The following is a 24,530-nucleotide window of genomic DNA, read 5'->3' as shown; positions in this document are numbered from 1 at the left end:
TACTACAATCTGGAGCTTCATTTAACTCAGTTTACAAAATAATGGGGTCCATTCATTTGTAATCATTGCAGTGGTCTGAGTGAAGCTTGTGGAGATATTTTACTAAAACACATGTTCTGCCATAACTTTTAAATGCATATAGAGCACAAACTGAGTAGCCAGCACAATACACACATGCATGCAGCACTGCCACTGTGAATGGCGCCACGGTGAGTCTGCTACCGGGAGGGCGTTTAGGTGATTAATGTCTGCGTACAGTATATGGAATATATATGACATGTATGTATGACGGATACCGGAGAACTCACCAGTTTTCAGACTCGCCGCGGTTAAGTGCACTTTAGTTTTACTTCACGCTACTGGGACGTAAGTCGGGACTTGATCACCCCGGCTGGGTCACCTGAGTGAGGGGTATGATGTCTGCGAGACCCGAAACCCCGATGACCTTGGGATACATCACTGAGGATACGTCCCAGGTGCATCCAAGCGATGTATTTTCGTTCTGAGGTATTCTATTTAGTGACTCATAGGAATAGACTATGTGACAACCAGGTATAGTCTGGTGACCACCGGAGAGACGGGTGTCAGCCGAAATGTAGACGGCACCCCGGGAGCAGTATGGGTTAGCGCCCCAGCTTGTATCCTCCGTGAGGAGGAAGCCCAAAAACCTTTGATTAGGCCTTTAGGAGGGCCATTCGAGCCGCAAGCGGAGCCTGCAGTACCACCCCAATTTTCACAATGTTTGCCTGTTTCTTATGTAACTACTTAACAAGTCATCAAAGTGTCACATTAAAAATGTGCAGATACTCTGCAGTTGTACTGTATGTTTGTTTGCTGTTGAGTGAGAAAACAATGTTGCACATTATGATAATCATCTGGGGAAGACCCCAAATAATTTTCCCACCCCCAGTTTGATGATAATCCTACTACAAAAATCGGCTTCAACTATGATGACACATCAAATGCAGATAGAAGCCCCTGCCAACACTTCTACTGCAATTATAACAGTTACAGCAAAATCAAGTTACCCATGCTCACCATAAGGGGGCAGCAAGAGACAAGCTATGGATGGACAACCCCACTGAGAATTATCCCAGCCTTGCCCTAGAATATTTTGTGCAATTAAATGGTCAGCTAGCTAGACAATGATAACAAAAATTGAGTATGTGAATACCAATGACAGTAGGCCTACCAATTCAGGGTATTATTTACTAATGAATTACATTGTTCAATTGTACATACTTTGGTGTTTAAACTTTAGCATTCCTACTTCATCTAGTGTAAACTCTAAACAACTATCCTCTCTCTTTCTCAATTCATTGCAATTTAAATGAAGGTGGAACGAAAATACATCACTTGAATGCACCTGGGACGTATCCTCAGTGATGTATCTCAAGGTCATCATAGGGTCTCGCAAACATCATACCCTTCACTCAGGTGACCCAGCCGGGGTGATCAAGTCCCGACTTACGTCCCAGTAGCTACCCTCGATCAGACCCACTAGGGAAAGACCAGGGCGGCCACACAATCCGCTGGAACCACTCTGCCGGGACTGGGAGGCACAATTCTGGCATGTGAGGGACTAGGCTCTGTGGGTTACCCGGTTGACACCCCTCCTGTCCGGGCCCCTCCTATGTCTCACCATGTCCACTCCTGCTCTCACCAGGAGTACAGCCAGGACCGCCAGGACTGGGAGGTATGTGGAGGGACTATAGGCTCTGTGGGTTGAGTGGACCCGGTCCGGGTGGGGTATCTTCAATTCAAGCTTGCTATTTTCACAATATGTATCCGTGGAACTGAGTCAAACTAAATGTAGGCAATTCCCAGTGCTTGTCCATGATGGATGATGATAGTCATGGAAGGATAACCTTCTGAAAGCTTCATGGGCAAAGATAATCATGCGTGATAATCATGCGTGGCCCCCCTGTGCGTGGCACAGGGGGCCACGCATTAAAAGTAAATTCATCCACAAAACTAACGTCATTTGGATTGTTGACCTATTTCTAAAATATTAGTGCAACTTTCGTTCCTTTTTGACCCCTCTATCACACAGAACTATGTTTTTTGTGTCCATATCACTACGCCCAAAAAATAGTTCCATGTGATAGACAGAGTGGTCAAAGTTGAACGAAAGTTGCGCTAATATTAACTAATTTAATTTGAATGCGTGGCCCCAGTGCCCCCCACAAAATGACCGGAACTACTTAGGCTAATATTCACCAAAACCAGAGCAGAACTCCCACCACGGGACTCGGGCAATCAATTATTACAGTTGCAACCACTATTTGAATGGCAAGAATTTCATACAGCTTAAGTTAAAACAATCTGAACTATCCCTTTAAGAGGTGGCCATAAAAGGGGTGACCAGGTCTGTGGCCTTCCTTCTGGCCCAATTAAAGCATCCATTTGAGTGTTTGAGGGTAAGGAAACTTGTTAACCAATGTTATCGCTGTTGTCATTCATTTTGGCAATATTATGGTATGGTCAGTTTAGCCTGAACGCACGTGTCTGTGCAGTGAATCATTCACTCACACACACACACACACACACACACACACACACACACACACACACACACACACACACACACACACACACACAGGATATGCCTTGCTGTACCATTTGATTTGGCTTGATTGGTGGCTGTCAAGGTGGTAATTCAGAACAATAATATGGCTTCTCTCCTCCGTGGATGGAGATCCATGATTCCTTTAGTTGACTTATCTCTTCTCTTACACAGAGAGACGAGTCTACCAATCAAATCATGCTGCATGCATGTTTTTACAATAGCGAGGAGATACAATATCAGACAGAGAACCTGATAACATCATTAATAAATACAATTTAGTTGACTGACAAGAGATGCTCTTCAGCTCTTGTGGTGGTGTCAAATTCTACACAAAGATTTGAGCATTTTAACAAAACATACGGCCATGAAAACTTCAGTTGTACTAGAACCAAAACCTGAAGGCTTCTTCCACAGTTCAAAGATATAAACACAATATTTTGTTTATTGTCATTGAACACACAACCCTGAGTTTTCATATTATAAAAATCATTACATATCTTCTACAGCATGTATAAATGCACCAAGTCTCTGTCTGTCTGTACGTATGTGTGTAATCCACGTAACTCGATAACCGTTCGCCAAACCGACTTCAAATTCGACACACGCGTTCCACACCACCACAGGGGGTGCAGTGGCTGGTGTTGAGTCGGTCGGACCCACGGTTGTCCAGAACCGCCCCAAAAAGGCCTCTGCCCGGGTCTGGACAGGGCCCCTGCCCAGTGTCCATATATATATGAAGCTGGCCTGTTCTGACATCATTCTGACGTCTGCATAGACTCCATGTTTGGGCATGCCTGCACAAAGAACTCCATCTGGGCATATAAGGGACACAGACAAAATGTCTCACCCCACATCATATCTGGGTGGGGCATGCATTTCTAACTCGCATAGCCTTCTTTTGTACCTGGCTGCTGATATCATGCCACCTTTTTCTTATTGCAGTCCAGTCCCGCAGGCCACAGGGACAGGAGGGGGGCCATGGACTGGGCAATGGCCGTCCACAGGTTTCTCTTGGCCTTGATGTCACTTGATGCCACGGGTGAGTCTTAACCGGCCACGTATGTCGGACTACTAACGCACAACACATGGAAAGAGGAAGTCCTTGAGTTTAAAAGTTAAAATGACACTTGGCCCTTTTTGCTAAAAACATATGTTAATGACGTTTAGAAGATGTAGAACACTTTCCTGGGGGTCTTTATGTGTGTAATATGTGGTTTTACATATTTTAGATTTTAGCAGTGAGCCCAGTGTCTCTGATGTCATCGACACTGGGCTCACTTCCTTCCTGGACTACAATTCCCATAATCCTTGTGGATAGGGGGAGGGCTGTCTTACTGAGACGACATGTAGTCCAGGAAGTAAGTGAGCCCAGTGTCCATGTGGAGCATATTTTGAATTATCAATGGCCTTCCTCCTCCTCCTCTTACCTGGGGGTTCCATCTCCTTCTCCCACAATGCAACTGTAATTTCTCCTCTGCTCTATCTACCAGACAGTGGATCGGGACCCATGTTTGAGTCGTGGACTCATTTTAACAGCTTCCTACATACAAAAAAAGTATTTGTGAGCTTGTAGATCTGGTATTTTGTCCCAGGCAAACGTCTAATTTCTCTTTTGTGTCCTAAGCTAAAAGTTTGGGAAACACTGCTCAATTGTAGTAATTTCTGATATTGTCCTTGTCACTAGGGATGGAGCCCAAAAATCGGGTCCATTACAAACCCGGTTCGGTCCGAGTATCAATAAGCGTTTGGCTTGTCGAGCCTGTTATCGGGTATAGCCGCAGCGGCTGACGTCATGGGCTGCTCGCTGTAAAGGGGGCTGGGACGCGACGGGTGGTTGCGAGGTTCGTCATTGTTTGCCGTGAAAGTTTGGTAAAGACAAGAGGGGAGCTAAATGTAATAATGTAGCCTACCACAGTTGTTGCATGCACGAAAGGGAGCATTTCGACAATGCATAGACATCTGTCCATAATGTATTGTATTAAACCCAAATGTGATACCTTTGCAGTTTGCATGTCTGCACCGAGTCGAAACAACACGGGAGCCGTCAGCTGCTGCTCTTCCATCCAAGGCATGTTATGCTTACCGTGCTTGCTGCCCAAGCACGGTAAGACGTTGCCATACGTTATTAATCCAATTCATAATAATACGTTTGGGAAACTCTAATCTCCCTGCCATAGAGTTATAATACTGTATCTCCCGCGGATCGATTGAATAGTCTCACATATACGTGACGTATTCAATGTGCAACTTCTCAGTCTATTGTTGCCGAAAAGGCAGAGCTACAAGCTCACATCGCAGTGCAACCAGATGCGGTGTGAGGTTGTAGATTGGCTATTTTTGGTGTGTGTGTGTGTGTGTGCGTGCGTGCGTGTGCATGTGACTGTGTATACACCTTAGAACTGTTTATTGGCATACAAACTCACAACTGGCCAATACAAATAAGGTTCTGTTCAGAATTAATTGTCTCCCGTCTTTCCACAAAATAATAGCATATGCTCGATAGTGGGCTCGATAAGGACCCGGCTCGAACTTTAAGTCAAGGACCCCCAAATTGACACTAATTATTGACAACTAATAACGTGTTCCTTCCACGCGCTACGTCCGGCCGGGGAAATTCCCCCCTGTCAGGTGAAAAGAAGCACCTTGGACTCCTCATGCATAGAAGGAAGCTTGTCTGCTTGCCCCCCCAGGTTGGCAGAGGAAGTGTAACGCCCAGGATTACATTAGATAATTGACACTGGGTGAAAAAATGGGTTGCAAAATCGTGGGATTAAAATTATATAAAAAAGGACCCCCAGTTTGACATGCATATTAGTCTACAGACCCCATTTAATGGCATTTCTATCTCTGGGACCCCCAATTTATATTGTAAAATCAATGTTAATTTGACTCAGAGTGTACAAATGGAACCAAATGGACCCATTAGGGTCCATTTTCTTCCATTTGTACACTCTCAGAGTCCATTTGGTTCCAAACTATCATTTAGCTGAGGACCCCCTGGAAATCCCTCAAGGACCCCTGGGGTCCCCGGACCCCACTTTGGGATCCTAGGGTACGTACCCTCACGAAAAACATACAGTAATCCTGGTCTCTATACTGCCTCCCCCTGGTTAGTCAGGGGCTGCCTGATGGAGGGGAAAGGAACTGGTTGGAATAATGTGTTCACTACGTCCTACCTGGGAAATGCGTAATAAGAAGCGGCCTGCTCACTCCTCATGCTCAGTTCAGGGCTCTCCCCAGGTTGGCAGAGGGAGAGTAGCGCCCAGGATTGCAGTTTAGGCAATTGGCACTGGGTGAAAAATGTGTTGCAAATGTTGTGGTATAAAAATGTATTTAAAAAACAAAAACAAAAGCACTTTATTATCCTGGCTTGTAATCACATTTGAGGCCATCTAATATATCTAGTCTTTAATTATATTTGATTTGTGCACAGATGGCCATATTTGTAATAACATCACATGCTAATGTTATTATGTTAACCATGTTCTTTGGTCAGCATCAGTTCATTTATTCATAATGTTGTTAATACAAATATTTATTTTTATTGTTTGTTTCAAGTATGGCGGCGGCGGCGGCGGTGGCTCAGGGGTAGAGTGCCTGGATGGCAACCGCAAGGTTGCCAGTTCGAACCCGGGCTCCCCCAGAGTTACTGTCGAAGTGTCCTTGAGCAAGACACTGAACCCTTAATTGCTCCCGATGTGCTAGTTGCCTTGCATGGTTTCCGCTGCCATCGGTGTGTGAATGGGTGAATGTAATGCACAATCTATGTAAAGCGCCTTGGATAAAGGCGCTATATAAATGCACCATTTACCAAGTATGATTGAGGAGCTGCAGCGCCGTTGCATGCTGGTGGTGACCGATGTCCAGCGAGAACTCCACAGACCTGGCTCCACCTCTCAGCAGCAGTGACACTTTTACTACTTCACTGATGTTCACATGTTTTGCTCGTTGTGGATTGTGGAGCATGTGCATGACATCTGATACCGTATCACCTTGCAGTTGCCTGGACGTGAAGTGGAAGACCATGCCCAAGAAGCTGATGGCAGAAAAGGGTCTGTACAAGAAGCACTCTCTGGAACATCCACTGCTGAAGGGCTTCAGCACATACCTGAAGGTGGACATCGATAGGTCTAATCATAAACAGGAGGTGAGGAATATTAGCATAATCCATCTCACCTCAGTCCTAGTTGCACGGACCCCCACTCCCATATCAGCCCTACTGTTGTCCCAATGGAGGCCAGCGACATAAAGTTACAAACTGACTGACTTGCAGCTTCTGAAGCTACCAATGTAACATGCTTTTATTTTCAGGTTCAGAATGTGGCCCGTTTCCTTTATTACATGAACCCACGGGAAGTGTTCCTTGAATTTGTCAGGAACAAGGAAAAGACCAGAAAGTACCTCCGTGAGCTCGATGATGCAAAACTGAAACATCAAACTCAGCTGACTTACATCAAGAACGTGAAAAGGTTGGTAGTATTTGGTGTGAATTACTGGCCCCCTCTTGTGATAACTTGGGAGACCTGCAGTTAATATGGTATATGAACTTCATTGACTTTGATTAATCTTTGATATTTTGTACCTTAATCTCTTTTTATTTTATAAGTCTTAAATAGCAATTTCTTCCAATAACGATTGCTTTAGAGCAGGGGTTATTTTTGCCGACCCCACGCTTTATATAGTGCAAGTGAAATTCATATGCCGGCCTGAAAATGTATTTTCTGTTCATTAAAGCGTTTGAGAGACGGGAAGACCCCTTTTATGTAACAAACACTTTATTGCAATTATTATCAGAATTTAAACATTTGAATGTCTTAACAAAACATTTAGATTTAACCAGAAATATCACTTATAACACCATCAAATATTTGTACTTCCTTGGACAGATTCCTGAAGTACCACACGTACACCACCGACCTGAGGCTTCAGAATGAGACACTCTATGAGCACTTCATTCATTTCATCAGAGCTCTCCAGAATAGCTCCTCCAAGAAAGTGAGCAAAGAGATCACCAAAAAGAAGTGAGTTGACTTGTTTACACGAATACTGGAGAGGTCGCCTTTTTACCAACTCGGCGTACAGCCGGCAGAACTGCTCAGCCTCATCTAAACTGATTGATTGATTGAAAAATGGTATTCACAGTCTGTAGAATGGGTACATTTTAACGAAAGTACAGATAATTACAAAAACTGGGGATAAAACCAGAAAAGGCACTAAGATGTATTTACATCAGGGTCCTCCATTTTCAATTCATCAGAACATTTAAAGACGTAACAATATACACTTCTATGAAAAAACCTTATTTCTAACCTTATTCTCAGTAAAACCAATGCAAGAAGTGCCCAACCGAGCATCCGGAGTGATTTACATAGTCTACCCGGAAAATACAATTTGTAAATGCGATCATTGGTTGTATTTAGCTGTGAGCTGTTGAAAATTGGCCAAATTGGCCAAAACTCTGGGAAAATAATTTAAAAGTCCACACGAAGAAAACTCTCTCTCTCCTGCAGTCCAGTCCCCCCACTCATTAGTTTTTATTGATAACGTTCACCTTATCGATCAGGCTTATCGAGCCAGGTTCTTATCGAGCCTACGGGAGATGACAATACATTCTGAAGAGAACCAGTATCTTTTACTAGGGCCTACTAGATGGAAGGCAATTGACCTTTTTACCAATAAAATAATATTACAGAAACTGTTAACTGGTTAATATGTGTACCGTCACTTTTAAAGCGTAATTTTGTTTACCCGAGCAGCGATGGTTGGCAGGTATCAATACACTTTTAGACCGACATGTTTGTGCCAGCATGGATGATTACATTTATTTCTTGATCGCCTCTTGTCTTGATTGTTTAAACATGACTTCATGGACTCAATAAGCTTGTTATCGTATTTTTCCGGGTGTCGGTTATCGAGCTCCATCCCTAGTTTTTACCCACTATGCAAGCACCATCCCCTCCTGTACTCTGAATATCTTTGCCAAAGCATTGCTGATGTGCAAGCTCTCAACCGGTCATTGTGAGCTTGTAGATTGTCTATTTTCACCCCAGGACACTGAGGAAAGGGACACTATGGTTCAAGTGATTACATGGTATATCTTGTTTTTCATATAGGTATAACATGTTGATAGAGGAAAACAAATTGACACCAAAAGACTGCCTTGCTGTGCTGAGGGCTTCAAAGAAGGACTTCTTGATCATTTTGGGAAAGGTCTACCCAGAGCAAAGCACAACCCTGCATGTGGCTGAGTGTGCCTTCGTGCTTTACTAGTATCTGGAGGCACTGGTGATCCTCAAACACCTCCAACGACCAGGTGTGGTGAAGGGCATGACTGTGAGTATTACTATATTATTCTTTATTGATTGCGATATTTATATCCGATGATGTGTTTTCATCCCGGGCCGTGTCTGCGAACAGCTGATATCAGGCACCGCTGGACCGATCCACATGAAACTTGCATGCACTGCACTCCCCGTGGGCCAAGGAGGAACGCCCACATCGTTCAGATTATGGTGGCACTATAACAGTAGGGGTGGGCCACGATATTAACATGGATGGAATCGCAAAGTTCATAATAATTTATTTATGTATTTTCAAACGTTCTAGTACTGTAAAAGCAAAGTAACTTAGGAGACAAATTGGAAAAAATTGCAATATCAAATCAAATCGCAATATAAATTTAATTGGCACCCTAGATATTGATATGGTATCGAATTGGGAGGCAAGTGAATCGTCCCTCTCCTATAACAGTCTCTTCACACTCTGTTTTATTACTGCCTGATTTCTTGGCTCATGACATGCTGCCATGCCCATTTCCACCTGGCGGCTTTTTTTCCGTTTTTCTTCCCCCAAATTCACACCAGCAAACAAGCAAGCAATAATGCACAGCTATTAATGCGTCCGGATGAAACGAGAGAGTGAACTTATTAATGAAATAATGATGTTAGAGGGAGGATGACTGAGTTAAGCAGTCACACCTGGCCTGAGTCAAACTAGAACTGGACTCAGAGCTGGGTGTGGCTGCGCACCTGTTGTGCATGGACTTGATCAAGGCACAACAGGATAAATCAGTCATCTCAGGGGAGAGCCTCTGTCCGGATGGTGGAGACTGGAGAGCTATCTGCTCTCCTGTGTATTAATATTATTGTGTATAATTCCCTGCACATGGAGGAATAAACGTTCAACTTAAGGAAGCTGCCCTGTGTTGTGTCCTTCCTTGCCCTGGGTAGTGACTAGTTGGTCACAAATGAATTGAAAGACTAAACAACTACAGGCCAGGCTACTGTTTTCAAAATGAATAAATGCCGACTTCCAGCATACACCTATTGCTCTACGGCTGCAGTCCATGCCTATCCAACACAATCTTGAGCATTATGGATTATCAGTAAACCAAGTAACCAACACAAAATCGTGCATACGTAGTTAGAGGGACCACGACCAATCCATCTTTAAAGAAGTCTTTATTTTAATTGTGCTGGGACTAGCCTATAGCCAATTAAGCCAAATATATTGCTGAACAGACCTGCCTGCAGTGCAAAGTCCGGAAACATTGATAAATGTTGATGCATTATGACTCAGGTAAAAGATCAAGATAGAGAAGGAAAAAAAACGAAATTAATTCATGACACTCGGACCAATATATGTAATAGCCTGCACCCTAAACAAGTTATTTGTCAGTGAGAGAGTGAGATTGGTGCATGGCAACAGAAATACAGTCGTGTCGCCTCGTCTTGGTTTGTTCATTGACAACGTGCAGTCACGTTCGTATAGAAACCTGACACTGGCACTTTTCTAGCACAAATGTATGGCATATATCACCCAACCTTACTAGTTGCCATTGTGACTTTTTTTATGCAGGTGGAGGAGTGGATTGGCAGAAAGACAACCAAGTCGGGCCATGCAATCATTGGAGTAAAGGACCACAAGAACGGAGCTCAACAAGTCTCCATGTTTGCCCTGTCACCGAAGCAGGAGCTGGTATGTTCATCAGATTTCCTGTCGGAACCCAATCGAAAACTGTTCAAAGGGAGACATTGATCTTAATTCTTAATTCTCCGCCAACAGTGGTTTGACATTTACTTCAACCAAGTGAGGCCGATACTCCTAAGCGCTAAGCCTGACAACAGGAAGCGCAAGCGGAAGGCCAGCGATGCAAACTATTTCTTCATCTCCACCACAGGGAGGCAGATCCACAATCCCACCAGTGACCTGAAACGTCTGCACAACAAGTACGAGAACCCCCGATATGATCTATTATTAACCCATTTAGATCAGTGGTTCTCAACCCTTTTCATGTCAAGGACCCCTAGAATTATCTGTATTTGGCCGTGGACTCCCATCTGAAAATATGTAGTTCCAGGCACCCCCAGAAGCAAAGATTTGAGTTAAAAATGTTCGTTGTGGAAGAATATACATTCAAAGATTTGGCCACATTTTCACGATTTTTCAGAAATAGCAGACCTACAAGCTCGTAGCACGGCACTTGCTACGAGCTTGTAGATCTGCTATTTTTCACTAGCTAAAGTATAACATAATGCTTAAAACACCAACAAGGGTTCCCGTTCAGCATGGGTTAACAGCTGTTTCAGGTGAGCTGTGTCGAGATAAATGTTATTAAAATGTCCTCTCTTAATTTTCATTTTAGAGCCGGAAGACGGTCAATTACGAGCCAAGAGACACGCAGTCTTTGAGACTGCTACCAAGTGTATGAGCGACATAGACAAGTCTTTGGTGGCCGACTACCTCACCCATACCGTTACAGTGGCAGAAAAGCATTATCGCATGAAGGAGCCAGATAATATACTGAAGGCCAATCAGCTGCTGGCTAAGCTGGCTGGTGAATCCAGGTGAAGATGTGTTACACTGTATGTATCAATAGAATTTATAATTTTTGATTGATTGATTGAAATATTTATTAACAGTTTGCAGAATTACAGTACATTTCAAGCACAAACTCAATACAAAGGCTGTTAACTGTGAGTGGACGACCCAATTAAGCATTACACTTGTTTCCAATAGGGTCCACCATGTTCAATTCATCAAAAACATTTAGAGACGTACAAATAGACACTTCTATATAGACAAAGAACAGAACAGGAATTCATCATAATACAGTGAAGAAATTGTAGCCATGATCAAACTCATAAACTATATTGTAGGCCAACGGAACTCTGATCTTATACTCTTTATTTAGTGCTGATGACGCAGATGACGCTTCCAATCACGATGAGCCTGCCTGTAGATCACGTCATGAGATAAGAGCCCAGAAAACAAAAAAAAAGAGAGGGGAAAAAAGGAAGATAAACGTCCCCAGAGCTGAAGGAATCATCAAAAGCCTGAGAACCAAGGGATCTATCAATATGGCTATGGAGTGAGGAGGTCTTCAGATCTTCTGCTAACAGGCTTTTCTTACGCGTTTCGGCGTAAAGCCTTCCTCCGTGTGTATCTGAGATATTCAGAGATACTCAGATACACGCTGAGGAAGGCTTTACGCCGAAACGCGTCCGTGTTGTGATTGTCCGTGTTGTGATTGTCCGTGCTGCACAATATGCAATAAATTTACCATTAATGGACTTTGGAGTGCTGGCTGTCTCTCTCTTTAACAGTGATTCTTCGTGAGCCGTGCACCCGGTAATCTGCATTTTTGTATTGAGTGCTCGTTTTTTTCTACTTCTAAACAGGCTTTTCTACCCCGTGGGAGAAAACAAGATGGACCACAATACCTGTGTTAATCATTTGTGTTATACCCATTATAATTGTCTGAGCAATACCTTAGTAAGTAATTAATTCATCCCAGTTTATATAGCTCTTGCAATTTGCTTAATTAAATATGTACTGCATTTTGATGTCTGGAGTTTGCAAGACTATAACCCCTTGTGTTTTTCACTCGCCTGAATAATCTCTAGGTGATTATAAACCTCTGACGTTTTTCCATAAATAATAAAATAATATATTGGAATTAGAATTAAGTAATACCTCTCTAGTCCAGACTATACCCCCTTTGGTTTTTCATGAATAAAGTAACATATACCTAAAAAGAATACCTCACATTCAATGACATCTCTGCACATCTGCATTGTATTTCAATGTTTAAAGGGATATTTCACTTTCAAAATTACTTTTTGTAATTCATACATCAACTCAGGCTTTTTGTGAACACCCCAGTTTGATGAATCCATCATGATTAAAATTGAGTTTTAAGTTACAATGGGTTTGTATATAGGAAGTTTACAGGGCAGCTAAAATGAATATCGAATACTGTATCTACATCAATCAATAACTTACAAACTGCAGGCATTCACAAATGCCTGAGATGATAAAATGACCGACAGTTTTTTAAAACTGAAATATTCCTTTAAAAAAGGGTGAAGTGGCCCTTTAAGACAGGTTAGGGTTAGCAGCAATGATGGCAAACGTGTTCAGGTGGGTGTAAATTTCTCTAAAAATGCTGCCCACCCAATCAGAAATCATAAATGGTACATTTTGTGCTATTTTTTATATTGCCTAAAACAATATATATTCCCCAGTGACACCTTTATATTTAGCCAACCATACTAGGCATACCACTAAAATAACAGATCTACAGGCTCAAAACGTGTAGATCAAAGCTTTGAGCGAGAAAGTAGGGCATTCATTTACGAGAATATATACATAGTTAAAATATGGAGATATAACAAATTGCATTTTTAATTAATTGCATTTTTCCAAGTGTCATGAGTACCAGTAGGGGCGCTGTTGTGCCAGAAACAGAGACAGAGAGATAGTATTGCACTGTTGCCTGTTAATTACAGAGAGAGAGAGAGAGGGGGGGGGGGGGGGGGGGTTTCACCACTCAGTTCACACGGGTGTGATTTTTACTGTAGGTGTGAAAAACTGACGCTGTTTATAACCCAACTGACAATGCCTTTATGCAGCTTAGCCTGCTTCTCAGATAACACACACACGCACAGACACACACACACACACACACACACACACACACACACACACACACACACACACATGACATATCTTTGCCACAACGGAATGATCAATGTAAATTTGTGATTGCATTCATGTAAACAATTTTCAACCAATATAAAATATAAAATACAAGACATCTATATAGGCCTACAACTTCATGAACAAACATGAGTAGGAAATCAATACGTACATTTTAAAGGTTGTATCAGTTTAGTTTTCTGTTAATTTCACAAAATATTAGATGGGATCAGATTTATTTCTCAGTCAATTTCACAACCAGTTGCTGTTCCCCATCAGGGTCCCAGCAGATCTCCTTACACCTGATAGGATCAGGGTTGTCAGAGTCATACTGGGTCAACAGGAGAACAGACCCAGGGCTGTAACAACTGGCAGGATGACTGTCGCATCCTTTCATCACCTCCCAATCTATAAACACATGGACGTCCACAGTTTATATACAGGTCCCATTGGGACAGCATGTACAGTCATGGTGTGACTCAAAAACAATGATCATAATTCACTAAGCAAATAGTTGTTTCTGGATAAAGGGAAACATTTAACTTGAACTTGGAAAGCCATTTGATTGATTGTTATAACTCCTTTTCCAACAAATATTGTTAGTTTACCCACGATGAAACACCAAATTTACATAAGGAATAATATTGGCCTCTGATTGGCTAGTAAGTTAATTGGCAATTTGGGTAGCAGTGACGTATATGCAGCAGTGAGAATCATTAAACAACACAACAGTCAACAAGAAAAGCTTCACATGTTTCACTGCTCGGTTGAATTAATGCTTGATTCTGGTTGGTCAAGTAGTATAAGTTCTATGGACCCTCTTCTATGACTTAGGCCTACTATTAAACCTGTGTGAATGAGACCTGTATGTTGTGTCAAAGAGATTTCGTTTGAAATCCGTTGCGGTCCATCGCTCCGAAAATACACCCTGGAGTTAATTATGTTTTTTTTCACAACATGGATCAACATCAGGTAGGCTACACTGATTGCTTATAATCTGAAGTGTAGCGCTATAGGCTATCTTTTACGCACTGGAGTGCATCATGACGCACGCCTGCACTGTTCAATGTAGTGTGTTTCTACATTCATTGTTGTAATATAGCCTATAGGCTACCTACTCACAGTTGGAACTGACGTTACAGTGCCTTCATGAGATCTTATTATATTGGCTTGTTTGTTGGGGTGTGTTATTGTGTGGACTGAATGTGCTAGTGAAGCCTGTGTCATGCACACCGTTCAGAGACCACCATATTAGTATAAGTATCGGCGCTAGAATAGATTCCCTACATTAGAGAACGCATGTGTCCAAACTCCAATCCATCCCTGACAGTGCATTTGATTCAATTAGGCCAGTGTGTGGTTGTGAAAGCTCGTTTGGATATTAAACCTATTAGGCTATACTTTATCTCCGAATCCTGTGGATTCAGGGAAACGTCTATATGTTGGCTAGTCAGTTATAAATACATGTTGGGGAAAGCAGCCAAATGCACGCTTCAGCACCACAGGGAATGAACAGCGACGGTCACTCTCTCTCTCTCTCTCACACTCACGCACGCACGCACGCACGCACGCACGCACGCACGCACGCACGCACACACACACACACACACACACACACAATCCCGCCACAATATAATAATATTTGTTTAATTCATCATTCATTCAACGTGCATTCTCCTATACTTCCATATTTTTTATTCCATATCTATGTTTTTATGTGTTAACATTTGAAATGTACATTTGTGATTGCATATATTTCATAAACAACCTTCAACCAGTACTTGCAAGAATTCTCTATAACGAAAATACAGAAAATAATGTAAAGCAACTGTGTTCTGTTTCTGCAGTGTTTCTATTGTCATCATAGGCCTATATATCCGAGCTTCAAAATCAACACACTTAGGCTATTTGGAAGGAAATGTCCTCATTTAAATATTGTATAAATCTTAAATCTCGTGCTTTTATTTAGTGGAATGGTTCATGTTTACAGCTCTGTAATGTTGAAGTGAAGAAATAACACGTTTTGGTGTTGAAACTGTTTCTGTTCTATATTCTTTGGGTCATTCTATACACACAGTGATTCACTGGATTTATCACTTGTTTAATCCAGGTCTGATATAAAAAACGTGACTTTTTCTTTACCTACCCACTTTTTACATAATAATAATAATAATAATAATAATAATAATAATAATAATAACAACAATAACAATAATTAATGTTTATAGTTCATACCATGTTAAATGTCATATCATGGTAACAACAGCAACAATAATAATAATAACAACAATAACAACCCCTATTTTCCTCCAAGGATACACCTTTTCAAAATCTACCTACTTATTTAAAATGGCATGTAATGTCTTTATGATTATTACTATAATTATATGGTGTTAAGAGCAGAATATAATGCATTATTCAGACCAAGGAAGCTATAGAAGAAAGTAGCTGCTTCTAACTTCCATGTTATCTCTATATGCATAATTATGTCTTTAAGCTTGGAAGCTTTCTTTTGCCCTTTTTTTCCTCCTCAAAAAATCTACTAACAGCTGGGGAAAATTAATTGGAAATCCTCTTCCGCTCGTCGTCATGAAGAGGGCAGGACTGCGATTCTCTATTGTTTTCACAATGTTTCTATTGTCATAGAAATTAATTGTCATCATCTACTGTAGCAGACTGTTGCTTACGGCAATACCACCCTGAACATGCCCGGTCTTGGAAGCTAAGCAGGGTCGGGCCTGGTTAGTACATGGATGGGAGACAGCCTGGGAATTCCAGGTTCTGTAAGCTTAGAGTGTCTGTGAGGTCTTTCTGACCCATTTTGAGTTTTTGAAGTTGATTATCTTTGCCTGTGAAGCTCTCAGAAGGTCCATGACTTTTCCTAAATATTTGATTCAAATAAAAATCAAAATAAATTGTTTATCTGAAACATTTTCTAATATTAATTTCAGCATACTTCTCTGCCTATTCCTCTTTGGTCTTAATGACCCCTGCCACCCTTCCTTCCCCCACGGGAGTGAACTTCACACCTCCAGACAGCCCATTATTTAAGTTAAAATACTATGGGCTCTTTTTTTGGTCCATGCTAAACCCCTTATGCCTAAACTTCTTTGCCTTTTTTTTTTTTACTATTTTGAAGACTATTTTTGAATAGTTAAAATAGCCACTCTACAAGCTCACAACGTGTTGATGTAGATCGGCTAGTTGAACTATCAAAATAGTAAAACAAAGGCAAAGAACTAAACTTCTTTGCCTTTGCTTTACTATTTTGATTTTTTCTTTTTTACATAACTAGTTTTGCATGGACGAAAATTGAGCTCAATGGCTCTACATGGCCGCATCTGCTGTACATCAGCCTTACTGTGTACCGGCCACTTTTGCAGTGGCTTATGGCCATACCACCCTGAACACACCTGATCTTGTCTGATTTTGGAAGGTAAGCAGGGTTCGGCACAGTGTACTCTCTGCTGCCCCATCTGGCGGAGTCAGGTTAGGTTGGGCCTGGTTAGTACTTGGATGGGAGACTGCCTGGGAATACCAGGTGCTGTGAACTTTTTCATGAACGCGGCCACTGCCATCTGCTGTACATGAGCCATACCGTCCTCTGCTGCTGTTGCTGATGACCCTGGACATACCCGATCTCATCTGATCTTGGAAGCTAAGCAGGTCCGGCCTGGTTAGTATTTGGATGGGAGACCACCTGGAAATACCAGTTGCTGTAAGCTTTTTTCATATATGAATGACAAAACACTACTAGATCATCACTAACTCCCATGCTTAAAGCCTAGTGAGTTCAGTGTTTTCCTTTTTTTAATAACTTTTTTTGAAACACTTTTTTGTGAACAGCATTATATTTGAAACATTAATCTGCATCCTTGGTTGTCTGTTCTGTACACCAGCCCTCATCAAAAGGAACTCTTTTACAATTCATCATTCTGTTAATGTAGACTTTTTACTTACCTGTTGCAAACTATCTGGCTTTCATGATTGCAGACATAAAACAGACAAAACATTTACTAAAACTATCTGTTCGCAAATTATTTGTAAGACATTCGTGAAGAACAATTTGCAGACATTATGGTCTGGTGTGCCTTGAAAGGTCATTTCATGTTTAATAAATACATTAAATCTATGCCTGACTTCTTCATATTGGGTGAGCTTGAATATGCAAGGTGCTTTGAAATGAATTCTGCACACAAAAACCGACAGACGATGAGAATAGTTTTGCACAGAATCTAAAAAGTGTATCACTCTTATCTATCACACTAAATGTACAGTATGCTATATAATATTAACACAATGACATAACTATGGCAGTAGACGTTTGTCAGAGAAGTTGGAGGCCAAGTCTATGACACACCAACTTTAGGAGAGTTTGAGATAGGCCTACTTGATGGTGTATCAAGTAGGCCTATCTCAAACTCTCCTAAAGTTGGTGTGTCATAGACTTGGCCTCCATACTCTATCTACACAGTATACCTGTATTATATATTCCTATAGGCTACAACGCTACATAATGCATCCGTGATTTTCAACCTTTTTCATGTCAAGGTCCATTAATCGGCATTTGAACCAGAGATTTTGCCTCTCAGAAATGTTTGTCCACAATTCCATGTTTTATGTTGGTATATGGGACAACAGGCAAACGTTGATAAAAATATTAATTATTCTACATTCCCCAATTGTGTAAATTACGTAGCCTAATGTAGATGTTTAACAATTTAACGTGAAAAGTAAATCGTCAAAGTAAACCAAATGGACCCGTCTGGTTTATTTTACGCTTTTGATAAGAATACATTTTTAGGATTCATTTGGTTACCAATTCTCCATCATTTAGCTGGGGACCACCTGGAACCCCCTCAAGGACCACTGGTTGAAAACCACTGCTATACATGACCATGTTTGCCATGCAGAGTTACCTCCTTTCTAACAATAATCCAACTGGGTACCTCAGAACACCCACCTGGAACACCACACAGTGAATGGAGATTGTATCGTCCGAAGATAGAGAACGCAATTACATTTGACAGGAAATGTTTTATTTTAGACAATTTGAATGCATGCCAGAAAGAAGTGTGGCGTTACAGCAGGTGGAAGCACCAGGCTGTGCCCAGTCAGCAAAGAACTCCCAAGACAAGAAGAGAGGCCCTGGAAAAAGTCAAACCCATAGACATCTATGAGTCAACCAACCAACAACACTGTCAGATTTCTGTGGATACACGTTCTGCTGTCATTTGTCACATCACTCAAGTTGTTGTGTATTATAATAAGGGGACTGGGGAGACACAGAGGGGGTCGGGACAGTGACATTGTTGACTACAGTTTGGGGTCAGAGTATCGGGGAAAGCGGACGGACGTTCCTGCTGGACTAGGTGTTTTTGATGGCGGCGCTCGTAGTCCATCACCCTGATCACCGTGCTCTTATCTCCTAACCTCCATGGCCAACAATTCCTCAAATTAGAGCGAGGGGCTGGGGAGAGCGCTGGTTTGCTCTTCACCGCAGCTCAGTGACGTCATGTTGTAGTTTTCAGTGAAAGTGGTGGTCACCTTATCACCTAAAACTGGACCCGAGTGGGGACTTTCTTCATCTCGTTTAAATAAATAGCCTACTTCAAAATTAAACTGTAGCTAACATGGCATATGCATAATAATTTTGTATGATGGTCGGATCATCTGGAGTAGCCTATATAGCCTACATATTGTAAACGACACACACACACACACACACACACACACACACACACACACACACACACACACACACGAATGTTCGGCAGAAAGGAGAGGCAACAAATGTGAGGGTACAAGATATATTTACAAAAAATATAAATCAACAATGTACACCATAATACAACACAATCTATGACTTACATTGTACGCTGAAACAGCTCTCAAAGTCACTCTTTTAGTACGTAAACAAACACAAACAAAGTTGTTTCAGACAATATAGAGCAACACCAAAACTCATGTGGTTTTATTTCTTCATAAAAATGGTAACTTCCTGTTGATTTGTCCATTTTTATTCAGAAGAAAACCCGGACTGGATCCATGGATCCGGATCCAGATCTTCATATAGTAAAATCAACAGGAAGTTACCATTTTTATGAAGAAATAAAACCACATGAGTTTTGGTGTTGCTCTATATTGTCTGAAACAACTTTGTTTGTGTTTGTTTACGTACTAAAAGAGTGACTTTGAGAGCTGTTTCAGCGTACAATGTAAGTCAATGAGGAGCATATTTTGAATTATCAATTTCTAATCACTGGAGAAATTATTTTTGATTTCTTGTCCACATTTGGAGTTACATCATGGCAAGGTAACTACGTAACTCGAAAACCATTCGCCCCACTGGCTTCAAATTCGACACATGCGTTCCCACCACAGTGCCCAGTGTCAAGTCGGTCAGACCAACGGTTGTCCAGAACCGCCGCGAAAAGGCCTGGGCTCCGGACCGGGCCTCTGCCCATGGTCCATATATGGAGCTGGCCTGTTCTGACCTCACAACACTCCATATTTGGGCATGCATGTTACAGAACACAGAGCATCATGACAATAAAATGTAACAACAAAAAAAAAAGAGCACAACTGGTAACTAAGTAGCTTTTTTGAGATTCTTCTGGTGGGGCCTTCCTTTGTTGTGTATATCTTCAGTACTGAAGGGGACAAGCACTTTACACACCTGTTGGGGTGAAAACATTCATAAAGTAGATTAATTAATCAAACTTTTGATTGATTGATTGATTGATTGAAATATTTATTAACAGTTTGCAGAATTACAGTACATTTCAAGTACAAACTCAATACAAAGACTGTTAACTGTGAATGGACGACCCAATTAAGCATTACACTTGTTTACAAGAGGGTCCACCATGTTCAATTCATCAAAACATTTAGAGACGTACAAATAGACACTTCTATGTAGTCAAAGAACAGAACAGGAATTCATCATGAAGGAGCTAAAAAGGGAAAAGAAACATATACAGTTGGGGAAAAGGGGGGGGGGGGGATTCAGATTTTACGGGGGCCAGTTTCGAATTGCAGCCGTCCGTAGGTGCCCTTTGAGAGCGGTTTTGAAGGAGTCAAGGGATTCACATGTCCTAATGACTGTTGGTCATATTGCATAGGAGCAAAAATAATTTAGTCCCTTGTTTGTGCAAAAACTGGTTGTACATGGCTTGTTGCACTCCCTCTGGTGTTGTGGGTGTGGACTTCGTTAACATTAAGGAAGTATTTAGACAGGTACATGGGTATCTTGGTCGTGTATCGAATCTTGTGGACCAGACCCATTGCAAGATGCTGTACTCTGTCGTCGACCCTAAGCCATTCCAGCCTGTCAAAGTGGGCAGGGGTGAGGTGGGTTTGGGGGGTGAGGCCAAGTAGGAGCCTGACCAGTTTGTTTTGGGAGGTCTGGAGCCTTGTTTTAAGGGCCTTTGAGGTGCTGTGGTACCAAGAGGTGCATGCATAGTCAAATAAACCTTGTACGAGGGCTCCTGTTAAGGTCTTCAAGGTGTTTTTATTGACCAGTGAGGAGATCCTGTAAAGGAATCTTGTTCTTTGATTGACTTTTTTGATTACGTTGGTGGCCATTTTATCACCGGAAAGATTAGCCTCCAGGATGGAACCTAGGTAAGTAATTTCATCTTTGCGTGTGATAATATTGTCACCCACTCTAATATCAAGTAGCCTACATGCTGCTATGCGAAATTCAAAATGTGTGTCGGATCCTGTGTCTAGGTGAGATTGTATGTTATATTGTATTAAAGAGGAATACCACTCATTTTCAACATTGAACTGTCATTAATATATAAGAGTTGTTAATGAAAAAACTTCTGTTTAGCCTAGAACTGGAGGTTGGTGTACTGCACTCTGCAGGCCAAAGAGTACACCATACACTGGATCGCTTCTCTACTTGTATCATGGTGGCTTAGTTTTTATTTTGTTTTCGTCAGTGAAAAAGGTTGTCGGGGCATGACATGGCCCGGTTATTAGCCTTCACTATTGGCCATATTCAGACCGCAGCCATCTTGCCAGCAAGGTGCTACCTAGGTGATACTTCCCATAGACGGGGGAACAGAAACGTCCTCTCTAATTATATTAAACAACGTCAAAGTCACCAACATTACAGCTGTAGGGAAAGCTTGAATTATCCTCTTTCTGTAAAGTTTTTGTTTAATAAAATGAGCTACTTCCTGTCAAGAAATTCCTTGCAGATGATTATTTTCAGTATCAGAGTTTGAAAGCGCTCGTTATCAGTAAAGCAACCTCCTGCTGCCTCCTGCATTATGTGCACATTCAAAACAGGTGGTACGCATGGGCCATTAACACAGCCGACGCGAATCGCGTATCAGTACGTTATCAATTAATCAAACGTCGGGTGCGAACCACGTATCCATACGTTTTAATCACTTTTTTATAGCATACTTTCATTCATCTTTTTACCCACCCGGACAATGAAGAACCACCCCCCTATCATTGCTGCTTAGTCCCGCTCACGTGATCAGAAAAAAAAAAAAAAAAACCCTCCCCTCCTGAAAACAGGAGGGCGGGCCGCTTTACGTGTAGAAGCCACTAAGCCAGTGTAAAATGGACGCGCCCATGGAATGATCCAGTCGGTGTGTGAAAAGAATCAAATTTCACCTAACCTCTCCTCACCAGGCTTTCCTCCACCTATTGGCTTTCACACAACACTATATTACTCGATTCCCCCCTCCCCTCCTGTTTCTCCTACAGGAGGAGGGCCTTGCGAGATGGGGGCTCTGTCCAGTGTCCTGGCTCTGTCTCTCGGAAAAAAACATGAACGGATCGCTGCCTAAACACATATGCACCGGATCCGATCGGCATTGCATTGCATATCGTCTGCAACACACATGGACAGATGCATGTTTCCTTCTTTATACTGTAGCGACCAAACGATCCCCGAGCCTACAATACTACGAACATACACAGTATCGAGGGGCCGCCACGACAACAGACAGTGTGCCGTTGGTGGATCACGTATCGCCATGCAGAGCCGTCATAATCGGAGATCGCTCGGACGTGTGATTGTAACGCTTTTTTATTCATTATAATTGTAGTGATAAGACCGCAATGAACGCATCGGGGACGTAATCGACCCGGGTGTAATGTATAACGAACTTTTCCGCGTCCTAAACCGTGGTGTTGTGATCCGTTGTCGTCGACATCACAGCCGGGTGAATCTTTTTTTTTCCTCCATCGCCCCCAACCTGCATGCCCAGGCATGTTCTCTTGTTAGTAAATATACTTCACTAGCTTGAAAAACAAAATCAGCTGATGATGACAACGCGTCTCACCGTTATACTATAGTTCTGAACCGAACGGTGGAATGGGACTTTTTATAGCCGTACGGATCAAGACTTTTGCTGCCCAATGTGCCCATGAACCCCCCCCCCCCCAATGTTTTGCGATCAAGACAATGAGGCAATCATCATCATCATCTTCTAAAGAAAGCAGAGTTATGAAGGTTTATAGTCAGACATTGACAGGCAGATATAACAATAAACACAATAAATATGCTATACATCCTATACACCGAATGAAAGCCCTGAATGTGTACTTTTACGAGGAAAAGAGTAAACATTGATCCCATGTACAGTTTGTCATAAATTGGTTACATTGCACATTGCGCCCACCAGATATAACTGCAGAGAAGACATGGACCCGAACTCAATATTCACAAAATAAGGCCTATAGCGACATATAAATACTATATACCGTATGAAACAGAAGACTCTCTGCTTTCATAAGAAAAAAATCACACCCGTGTGAACTGAGTGGTGTAAGGTTTTATATAGCATGATCAGCTGTGGTCTGACGTAATGTCTGACGTTAAAGATCTTTGGCTAGGTAGACTCGTCTTCTGATGTGATGATTTGTGACCATGAAGTTGATTCAGCTGGAGTTTTTGTCCGATGTGAGGTATTATATAAGGTAAGGTATTATATAGCCTGATCAGCTCTGATCTGACGTAATGAAATCACACCTGGATGTGATTTCACAACTGGCTTTTTTTGTGCAGAGAAAATGAGCATGGTTGCTACGGTCATCCAGTTCACCCGGGTGTGATTTAATTACGTCAGAAATTATTTTGAACATAGCAACCATGCTCATTTTTTTCTGCACACAAAAGCCAGTTGTAGGAGTAGGACTGTAATAATAAAAATCACACCCCTGTGAAGTGAGCGGTGCAACTGTTCTCTACAGTTGCACCCAACTGTAGAGAACAGTTGCACCGCTCACTTCACAGGGGTGTGATTTTTATTACAGTAGAAGTTTACAGACCAAACTGTAAATAAAAGGTTTACATGACTTTGTCTCAGTCCGTATATAGCGAGCTGTAGTGAATAAGTACAGAACAGTTGCAACGCTCACTTCACAGGGGTGTGATTTTTATTATTACAGTAGAAGTTTACAGACCAAACTGTAAATAAAAGGTTTACATGACTTTCTGCCTCAGTCCGTATATAGCGAGCTGTATTGAATAATCAGAGAACAGAATATGGGACAGAGTTGCACCACTCACTTCACATGGGTGTGATTTTTATTATTACTACAGTAGAAGTTTTTTTCTTATGAAAGCAGAGAGTCTTCTGTTTCATACGGTATATAGTATTTATATGTCGCTATAGGCCTTATTTTGTGAATATTGAGGAGTTCACGTCCATGTCTTCTCTGAAGTTATCTGGTGGGCACAAGCTGCATTCAATAACCAATTACTGTCTAACTGTAGATGGGATCAATGTTTACTGTTTTCCTCGTAAAAGTACACATTCAGGGCTTTCATTCGGTGTATAGGATGTATAGGATATTTATTGGGTTCAATTTTATATCTGCCTGTCAATGTCTCTGACTTTAAACCATCCATAACTCTGCTCGCTGTTCAAGATAACCACTTCCAGGCAAATGCAGGTGTTGCAAAAAGGTCAATATCTCCAGAATGGAACATGGTCAAATCAAAATGTAT

At 41.7% G+C, this 24,530-nt stretch overlaps 2 protein-coding genes across 4 annotated transcripts in view; one reads left to right on the top strand and one right to left on the bottom strand.

The window, feature by feature from the left end:
* Positions 1 to 24,530, bottom strand: part of LOC306916492 (kelch-like protein 23) — a 119,211-nt gene that overhangs the window by 41,924 nt on the left and 52,757 nt on the right. The gene's annotated exons all lie outside the window — the stretch shown is intronic.
* On the top strand, positions 2,389 to 11,996 carry LOC306916510 (uncharacterized protein). 2 transcript variants are annotated; one of them, XM_079494398.1, is made up of 10 exons: positions 2,389 to 2,420; positions 3,512 to 3,608; positions 6,569 to 6,716; positions 6,881 to 7,038; positions 7,456 to 7,590; positions 8,683 to 8,902; positions 10,427 to 10,546; positions 10,634 to 10,797; positions 11,214 to 11,415; positions 11,763 to 11,996. In XM_079494398.1, the coding sequence occupies exons 3-6, from the start codon at positions 6,594 to 6,596 to the stop codon at positions 8,837 to 8,839; spliced, it is 573 nt and encodes a 190-aa protein (XP_079350524.1). In that variant the 5' UTR covers positions 2,389 to 2,420; positions 3,512 to 3,608; positions 6,569 to 6,593; the 3' UTR covers positions 8,840 to 8,902; positions 10,427 to 10,546; positions 10,634 to 10,797; positions 11,214 to 11,415; positions 11,763 to 11,996. The 2 variants fall into 2 exon arrangements, with proteins under 2 accessions (XP_079350524.1, XP_079350525.1); XM_079494399.1 differs by having other exon boundaries at positions 11,214 to 11,433.

The sequence above is a fragment of the Electrona antarctica genome (assembly GCF_951216825.1).
Source record: "Electrona antarctica genome assembly, chromosome: 23".
Classification (NCBI taxonomy): Eukaryota; Metazoa; Chordata; class Actinopteri; order Myctophiformes; family Myctophidae; genus Electrona; species Electrona antarctica.
The sequence above is the reverse complement of the archived record's forward strand: the minus strand, read 5'-3'. Positions and strand labels throughout refer to the sequence as shown.

Coding starts and splice junctions, on each gene's coding strand:
- LOC306916510 (XM_079494398.1), top strand. CDS start 6,594: ATGCCCAAGAAGCTGATGGCAGAAAAGGGTCTGTACAAGAAGCACTCT. Junction 6,717..6,880: donor GGTCTAATCATAAACAGGAG/GTGAGGAATATT, acceptor TTTTATTTTCAG/GTTCAGAATGTGGCCCGTTT. Junction 7,039..7,455: donor TACATCAAGAACGTGAAAAG/GTTGGTAGTATT, acceptor TTCCTTGGACAG/ATTCCTGAAGTACCACACGT.